Source organism: Xenia sp. Carnegie-2017, unplaced genomic scaffold (genome assembly GCF_021976095.1).
Source record: "Xenia sp. Carnegie-2017 unplaced genomic scaffold, XeniaSp_v1 HiC_scaffold_19, whole genome shotgun sequence".
Lineage (NCBI taxonomy): Eukaryota > Metazoa > Cnidaria > Anthozoa > Malacalcyonacea > Xeniidae > Xenia > Xenia sp. Carnegie-2017.
Genome location: NW_025813481.1, coordinates 9,143,298 through 9,152,650, shown reverse-complemented (window position 1 = coordinate 9,152,650; position 9,353 = coordinate 9,143,298). Strand labels below are relative to the sequence as shown.

The 9,353-nt window shown below is 31.1% G+C and overlaps 1 protein-coding gene across 2 annotated transcripts; it reads left to right on the top strand.

Annotated features, from left to right (window-relative positions):
- The first annotated feature begins 3,002 nt into the window (after positions 1-3,002).
- LOC124438270 lies at positions 3,003-4,299 on the top strand. 2 transcript variants are annotated; one of them, XM_046988315.1, is made up of 4 exons: positions 3,003-3,103; positions 3,237-3,370; positions 3,461-3,735; positions 4,258-4,299. In XM_046988315.1, exons 1-4 carry the CDS (start codon positions 3,068-3,070, stop codon positions 4,263-4,265), a joined length of 453 nt encoding a protein of 150 aa, XP_046844271.1. In that variant the 5' UTR covers positions 3,003-3,067; the 3' UTR covers positions 4,266-4,299. The 2 variants fall into 2 exon arrangements, with proteins under 2 accessions (XP_046844271.1, XP_046844270.1); XM_046988314.1 differs by lacking the exon at positions 4,258-4,299 and adding an exon at positions 3,942-4,157.
- Positions 4,300-9,353: the final 5,054 nt, after the last annotated feature.

Sequence of the window (9,353 nt, the reverse complement as noted above, 5' to 3'; positions counted from 1 at the left end):
GAAGAGGAAACTATAAAATGTAAACTTAACATCTTCAACCTTCACATATTACAAATGGTAATAATGAAACAACAGTAATATGAGATCGACACAACATGCAAAAAATCACCATCAAATTTCACAATCCATGCAACCAACAACAAACACCATTTGTTAATTAACAACCCTTCGTAAACAAAAAATTGTATAAAAAAGACTTTCGTTCGCGTATTTGTGATTGTCAGCACGAAGTCGCAGCGAGCAAACGTCGTATCAAAGAGCGCGATCTTTATCATGAATTCATAATCTTAGCCTAAGCAAGTAAAAAGATACGATAAACATCGCGTGTCAAAAACGCAATAAATTGTTGCTTTGAAGGGGTAAGTTTAAATTGAAATAAAAACCTCTCGAATGATTAGTCAGTCATTAAACAAAACTGTAATGAACTTTGATTACAAGAATTTGTATACGGAAATACGTAAACTCGTCAATCTATGTGCACAGCTGTTCAAGTCGCACATTTCAACATGTTGACAATTTTTGGTCGGCAGCGATACGCATTCTATACAATAACTACAAAGTAGCATTCTCATTTCAAATGTTAAATAAGATTATCACACACACACACGTGTTAAAATGACTCTAACTTCGACCGTTTTAGAGAAAAACCGTCGTAAAGTATCATACCTAATAGCTGGTCGGGTTCCAAGCCGGACACATTGTCAAGTCCGCAAACAACGAAATAGTCAATGAGCCGTTCTCCCGCAGACGTTGGAGCGGTCATGGCGCTCTTCTTTATGTAACCCTTACTTTAAATAGAGAATACGCCATTTTTTAAGCTACATATCACTGTATGCAAAGTCTCGCATGCATCAAACATGCAAAGAAAAATCGTTCTCGTTCAAATGTCATGAAGTCATAGACATGGTTTGATTGATCTCTTGCCACTCCAGCTTCGCGGAGGAAGGACTGTACACTGACCGACCATTGAACTGGACTATTATTTCACCGCTGGCGTTGTTAGATCATGTCAAACCAAACCCATTGAGTTCTAGAAGACCTGGAGGGGAAACGTACGGTGGCCCATAAGGGCCATCACTTAAAAAAAGTCACAACACAAGTAAATAAAGTCACAACGCAAGTAAATAAAATCACAACACAAGTAAAATAATCACAACGCAAGTAAATAAAGTCACAACACAATTAAATATAGTCACAACACAAGTAAATATAATCACAACGCAAGTAAAATAATCACAACGCAAGTAAATATAATCACAACACAAGTAAATATAATCACAAAGCAAGTAAAATATGAAATACTGGAAATTCTTTTTGTGAAGTGGAAACATTGTTGTGATATTTTGCAAAATGGCGCTTGTTTAAATTTGTTCCACGAAAAACCAGACTTATTATAAATTATATTCAATATATTGCTTGATGGATAGCAAAAAAAATGTTTTGTTCAAACTGTGGTATAGAAAGTGTGGAAAATGCGAATTACTGTTATAAATGTGGCAACTCCTTCGCACCGATGCGCGAAAAAACTTGAAGAATCTGCAAACACATGTTCTACGTCGAATTCTATAACTAGTGGGATCTCAGTATTATGTGCTAGCGGTACCCTTACTGGTACAACCCAGCCGCCTAAAACGTTAAGTTTTTACGATTTCAAGCGCCAGAAGGAAAGCGATAGGCGCAGCAGACTCGAGCCAAAGACCAAGAAACTCAAAGCAAATTCTGGTAAAGGAAAAGATAAGGAGCATGAAGTAAGCATAAATATTGGTTACATGAAGGTCGATAATGACGGAAATTTGAAAAGATGTCGGGGTAAAACTCTCCTGTAAAAGTTTTGCCAAGTGCGAAAAGAGAGAAATCTTAGAAAAGCAGTTAGAAAACATGCTAACCACGACAATAACATCCATGGCGAGTTGGAGCACGTCCTTTGAATGTAAACGGGAAGGAAATCACAAATTTGCCGGGAACTGAAAAGAGTTTGTGTTAAGCGAATACAGGGAAGATGTAGGGAAGAATTATAATCGCTTAACACTTTTCATTGCACTAAAATCTGCATATATGTACACAGAGATTTCAAAATTAAAAGAAGTTGTGATGATAGTGAACCAGAGACAATCGCAGATCTTTCTGATGAGATGTTTTAGAAACTGATGATACAATTGGAATTGAACTCTCACCTTGTCCATCTTCAAGTCCATGTGAGCCATCAACTAGCTTGCATATTGCTACAAATCTCCCAATGAATACACCTCCCATATATAACTCCCAAAGTGCAAGTAACTATGTATCACGTAGCAAGGAGCTCAAATGTGAGTGCCCAACATGTCAACAATACTTTTCAATAGATGAAATAGCAGAGCATGCAGATATATGTTGTGACATATGGGTGGGAGCACTTCAATCTCAAAATACGGATAGTGAAAAGAACATTCCCGAAGAAAATCCTTATGTGGTGATAAACCAAGATAACACTACAAATGTGAAAGATAAGTTATTGGATATTAAAGCTGTAACATTGTCACCAAAGGCAGTAAGATTAAATGTTCAGAGGTGTGACTTCATTGAGTATAGATCAAGTGGTAAAGTGTCACCAACTGACAGTGTAAAGATAGTGTTTGTTGGAGAGTGTGCAATTGATGACGGGGCCAAAGAGAGTTTTTTCAGGTACTAATATTGTAAGACATATGTTTCTAGGGTTAATATGAGCACCCTGTTGATTTAAAATAAATATATTGTTCTGCTACACTTCAATTCCCTTTGCAGCTTATTTCCCATAATTTGTCTATCATGCATCAATCAATGTTGACAAGTTTGGTTTAAATATAGGATGGGGACAATTGAAAAAATATGATTAGATGTTAATTCTTTCATCAGAAATGTTGGAGCATATGGAAAGAAGACTGTTCTGTAATGGAAAACCTATTAATTCAACTGTCGCCATCATGAATGGAGACTTTCGTTTTGCTGGCGAGGTCATGGTGATGTCATTACTTCAAGCGGACCAGCTTCATCTTTTATAAGTCCAGATGTTTACAAGTACATCACCAAACAGGCACTCACAACAGAAGGAATGCCCGACTCCAAGTACAAAAAAGCTGTTAAAAAGGTATGCCGCAACAAGATGGAGATTACCATATGCTTGATTATTACTCCTTGCTGTGGCATGATTTTGAAATAAGTCTATTTTATTATATTCTCTGATGTCAGTAATGATTACTTTACACTTCTCCTTTTCAAAGATAAAGCAAGCTTGTGACGATGAAATGTTGAGGGAGATACTTGTCAGCGATGATATGATTGAAATGCTATCAGAGGCTGGATACACTGGTGTACCACATAAAGAGACAGTGCATACTGTTTCCAAAATTGCTCAGTAAGTACATTTTGAAAGTTAATGGAGATTAAAAAAACTATTCTTGTGCTGCTGGTTTATAAAGTCTAAGATTTATTTCTATTTTTAAAGGTCAATTTGCGTAATGGGCCACTTTTCATCAGTTCTTCCTCAAATTATGCAATTGCTTGAAGGCCTCAGCAGTTGTGGTCTTATAAATTATATGATAGAAAATCCAGAGTTGTGGAAGCCATTGTTCGATCCTTATAACGATTCGTTTAAACTTTCTGCTGATACTTTCCTCAATGAAATTATTCCAACATTCAGCAGTTCGCAGATTCACAAGGAAAAGGAGGTTGACGTGTACAAGATATTTTGCGACTATGTGCAAACCCTAGATACTGAAGGTTAGTTTGAATATATATGTTGTAAATTGGGTGCCAAATTGTATTATTGTATTTACGATGGAATTTTTTGAAAGTATCAAATAACGCGTAAAATTTATTGAAGTGATGTTTTCTAATCTGAAGTTGTGGTATAAAACAAAAATGGATACCTTGATTAGTTTGTTTATTCATTTTTCAGTCTTAAATGTTTAAAATGTTTTTAACAGGAGACGTATCCATATCAGCGTTTCTGAAGTGGTTATCGGGATGTAAGACTATTCCAGTTCTGGGTTTTCCAAAAAAATTTTCCGTAACGTTTGTACATGATTGCAAAGAAAATTGTAAATGTCGCCCCACAACATCAACATGCGATCTTCTGCTGAGAATTCCAGTTCATATAAGTAACATTAGTGAGATGGAGCAGATGACACAAATATAATACGAACTAAAATGAATTTAAGTTTTATAGCGTTAATAACTCTCATCTGTCCATCGTAACTTTGCTATAATTCTATAGATAAATTATGTTTTTATATATAACAGATTATTGATGATCCGACTTCACCTGAAGGTGTTCAGCAAGAACGACGTATGAAGTTACTGTCGTAAATTAATAATATAGCCCTTGATAAAGGGGTGGATGGTCAAAATTATAAATGTCATGGTTGTTCCAGATCAATTGGAAATTGGTATCCCAATTTTGTAAAATTTTTTTTGTTATGGAAAATGTGTTCAAATGGAAAAATTATAGTTTTTTGATGAAAATATGGAAATATCGTGAAATTAATTTTCAGGGGGGGAGGGGTGGTATCCCAATTTTGTAAATTTTTTGTTATGGAAAATGTGTTCAAATGCATAAATTATAGTTTTTTGATGAAAATATGGAAATATGAAGAAATTTATTTTCAGGGGGGGAGGGGTGGTATCCCAATTTTGTAAAATTTTTTTTGTTATGGAAAATGTGTTCAAATGGAAAAATTATAGTTTTTTGATGAAAATATGGAAATATCGTGAAATTATTTTCAGGGGAGGGGTGGTATCCCAATTTTGCAAATTTTTTTTGTTATGGAAAATGTGTTCAAATGCATAAATTATAGTTTTTGATGAAAATATGGAAATATGAAGAAATTCATTTTCAGGGGGGGAGGGGTGGTATTCCAAATTTGTAAATTTTTTTGTTATGGAAAATGTGTTCAAATGCATAAATTATAGTTTTTTGATGAAAATATGGAAATATGAAGAAATTTATTTTCAGGGGAGGGTGGTATCCCAATTTTGTAAAATTTTTTGTTATGGAAAATGTGTTCAAATGCAAAAATTATAGTTTTTGATGAAAATATGGAAATATGAAGATTATTTTTCAGGGGAGGGGTGGTATCCCAATTTTGAAATTTTTTGTTATGGAAAATGTGTTCAAATGCATAAATTATAGTTTTTGATGAAAATATGGAAATATGAAGAAATTCATTTTCAGGGGAGGTGGTATTCCAATTTTGTAAATTTTTTTTTATGGAAAATGTGTTCAAATGCATAAATTATAGTTTATTGATGAAAATATGGAAATATAAAGAAATTCATTTTCAGGGGGGGAGGGGTGGTATCCCAATTTTGTAAATTTTTTTTATGGAAAATGTGTTCAAATGCATAAATTATAGTTTTTTGATGAAAATATGGAAATATGAAGAAATTTTTTTTCATGGGGGAAGGGTGGTATCCCAATTTTGTAAATTTTTTGTTATGGAAAATGTGTTCAAATGCATAAATTATAGTTTTTTGATGAAAATATGGAAATATGAAGAAATTCATTTTCAGGGGGGGAGGGGTGGTATTCCAATTTTGTAAAAATTTTTTTGTTATAGAAAATGTGTTCAAATGCATAAATTATAGTTTTTTGATGAAAATTTGGAAATATGAAGAAATTCGTTTTCAGGGGAGGGGTGGATTCACAATTTTGTAAAATTTCTTATTTTTGTCGAAAATGTGTTCAAATGCATCAATTATAGTTTTTTGATGAAAATATGGAAATATGAAGAAATTTATTTTCAGGGGAGGTGGTATCCCAATTTTGGAAAATTTTTTGTTATGGAAAATGTGTTCAAATGGAAAATTATAGTTTTTTGATGAAAATATGGAAATATCGTGAAATTCATTTTCAGGGGGGGAGGGGTGGTATTCCAATTTTGTAAATTTTTTTTATGGAAAATGTGTTCAAATGCATAAATTATAGTTTTTTGATGAAAATATGGAAATATGAAGAAATTTATTTTCAGGGGGGAGGGGTGGTATCCCAATTTTGTAAAATTTTTTGTTATGGAAAATGTGTTCAAATGCATAAATTATAGTTTTTTGATGAAAATATGGAAATATGAAGAAATTCATTTTCAGGGGAGGGTGGTATCCCAATTTTGTAAAATTTTTTGTTATGGAAAATGTGTTCAAATGCATAAATTATAGTTTTTTGATGAAAATATGGAAATATGAAGAAATTCGTTTTCAGGGGGGTGGATTCACAATTTTGTAAAATTTCTTATTTTTGTCGAAAATGTGTTCAAATGCATAAATTATAGTTTTTTGATGAAAATATGGAAATATGAAGAAATTTTTTTCAGGGGAGGGTGGTATCCCAATTTTGTAAAATTTTTTTATGGAAAATGTGTTCAAATGCATAAATTATAGTTTTTGATGAAAATATGGAAATATGAAGAAATTCATTTTCAGGGGAGGGTGGTATCCCAATTTTGTAAATTTTTTGTTATGGAAAATGTGTTCAAATGCATAAATTATAGTTTTTGATGAAAATATGGAAATATGAAGAAATTCGTTTTCAGGGGAGGGTGGATTCACAATTTTGTAAAATTTTTTTTTGTGAAAATGTGTTCAAATGCATAAATTATAGTTTTTGATGAAAATATGGAAATATGAAGAAATTCATTTTCAGGGGAGGGTGGTATTCCAATTTTGTAAAATTTTTTTTTTATGGAAAATGTGTTCAAATGCATAAATTATAGTTTTTGATGAAAATATGGAAATATGAAGAAATTCATTTTCAGGGGAGGGTGGTATCCCAATTTTGTAAAATTTTTTATTATGGAAAATGTGTTCAAATGCATAAATTATAGTTTTTGATGAAAATATGGAAATATGAAGAAATTCATTTTCAGGGGAGGGTGGTATCCCAATTTTGTAAAATTTTTTGTTATGGAAAATGTGTTCAAATGCATAAATTATAGTTTTTGATGAAAATATGGAAATATGAAGAAATTCATTTTCAGGGGAGGGTGGTATCCCAATTTTGTAAAATTTTTTTTATGGAAAATGTGTTCAAATGCATAAATTATAGTTTTTGATGAAAATATGGAAATATGAAGAAATTCATTTTCAGGGGGGGTGGTATCCCAATTTTGTAAAATTTTTTGTTATGGAAAATGTGTTCAAATGCAAAATTATAGTTTTTGATGAAAATATGGAAATATGAAGAAATTCATTTTCAGGGGGGGTGGTATCCCAATTTTGTAAATTTTTTGTTATGGAAAATGTGTTCAAATGCATAAATTATAGTTTTTGATGAAAATATGGAAATATGAAGAAATTCATTTTCAGGGGAGGGTGGTATCCCAATTTTGTAAAATTTTTTTGTTATGGAAAATGTGTTCAAATGCATAAATTATAGTTTTTGATGAAAATATGGAAATATGAAGAAATTCATTTTCAGGGGAGGGTGGTATCCCAATTTTGTAAAATTTTTTTTTATGGAAAATGTGTTCAAATGCATAAATTATAGTTTTTGATGAAAATATGGAAATATGAAGAAATTCATTTTCAGGGGAGGGTGGTATTCCAATTTTGTAAAATTTTTTGTTATGGAAAATGTGTTCAAATGCATAAATTATAGTTTTTGATGAAAATATGGAAATATGAAGAAATTCATTTTCAGGGGAGGGTGGTATCCCAATTTTGTAAAATTTTTTTTTATGGAAAATGTGTTCAAATGCATAAATTATAGTTTTTGATGAAAATATGGAAATATGAAGAAATTCATTTTCAGGGGAGGGTGGTATCCCAATTTTGTAAAATTTTTTTTATGGAAAATGTGTTCAAATGCATAAATTATAGTTTTTGATGAAAATATGGAAATATGAAGAAATTCATTTTCAGGGGGGGAGGGGTGGTATCCCAATTTTGTAAAATTTTTTTTTTATGGAAAATGTGTTCAAATGCATAAATTATAGTTTTTGATGAAAATATGGAAATATGAAGAAATTATTTTCAGGGGAGGTGGTATCCCAATTTTGTAAAATTTTTTGTTATGGAAAATGTGTTCAAATGCAAAATTATAGTTTTTGATGAAAATATGGAAATATGAAGAAATTCATTTTCAGGGGAGGGTGGTATCCCAATTTTGTAAAATTTTTTGTTATGGAAAATGTGTTCAAATGCATAAATTATAGTTTTTGATGAAAATATGGAAATATGAAGAAATTTATTTTCAGGGGAGGGTGGTATCCCAATTTTGTAAAATTTTTTTGTTATGGAAAATGTGTTCAAATGCATAAATTATAGTTTTTGATGAAAATATGGAAATATGAAGAAATTCATTTTCAGGGGAGGGTGGTATCCCAATTTTGTAAAATTTTTTTGTTATGGAAAATGTGTTCAAATGCATAAATTATAGTTTTTGATGAAAATATGGAAATATGAAGAAATTCATTTTCAGGGGAGGGTGGTATCCCAATTTTGTAAAATTTTTTTTTATGGAAAATGTGTTCAAATGCATAAATTATAGTTTTTGATGAAAATATGGAAATATGAAGAAATTTTTTTCAGGGGAGGGTGGTATCCCAATTTTGTAAAATTTTTTTATGGAAAATGTGTTCAAATTCATAAATTATAGTTTTTGATGAAAATATGGAAATATGAAGAAATTCATTTTCAGGGGAGGTGGTATTCCAATTTTGTAAAATTTTTTTTTATGGAAAATGTGTTCAAATGCATAAATTATAGTTTTTGATGAAAATATGGAAATATGAAGAAATTCGTTTTCAGGGGAGGGTGGATTCCAATTTTGTAAAATTTTTTTTTTATGGAAAATGTGTTCAAATGCATAAATTATAGTTTTTGATGAAAATATGGAAATATGAAGAAATTTATTTTCAGGGGAGGGTGGTATCCCAATTTTGTAAAATTTTTTGTTATGGAAAATGTGTTCAAATGCAAAATTATAGTTTTTGATGAAAATATGGAAATATGAAGAAATTCATTTTCAGGGGAGGGTGGTATCCCAATTTTGTAAATTTTTTGTTATGGAAAATGTGTTCAAATGCATAAATTATAGTTTTTTGATGAAAATATGGAAATATGAAGAAATTCATTTTCAGGGGAGGGTGGTATCCCAATTTTGGAAAATTTTTTTTATGGAAAATGTGTTCAAATGGAAAAATTAAAGTTTTTTGATGAAAATATGGAAATAATGTGAAATCCGTTTTCAGGGAGGGAGGGGTGTTATCCCAATTTTGTAAAATTTTTTTTGTTATGGAAAATGTGTTCAAATGCATAAATTATAGTTTTTGAAGAAAATATGGAAATATGAAGAAATTCGTTTTCAGGGGAGGGTGGTATCCCAATTTTGTAAAATTTTTTGT

What these genes read in the sequence shown, in the direction of transcription:
- LOC124438270 (XM_046988314.1), top strand. Translation starts at nt 3,068, where the DNA reads ATGCCCGACTCCAAGTACAAAAAAGCTGTTAAAAAG. An exon ending in ACAAAAAAGCTGTTAAAAAG is followed by an intron (nt 3,104 to 3,236) that starts GTATGCCGCAAC and finishes TCCTTTTCAAAG; the next exon opens with ATAAAGCAAGCTTGTGACGA. An exon ending in GCAAACCCTAGATACTGAAG is followed by an intron (nt 3,736 to 3,941) that starts GTTAGTTTGAAT and finishes TGTTTTTAACAG; the next exon opens with GAGACGTATCCATATCAGCG.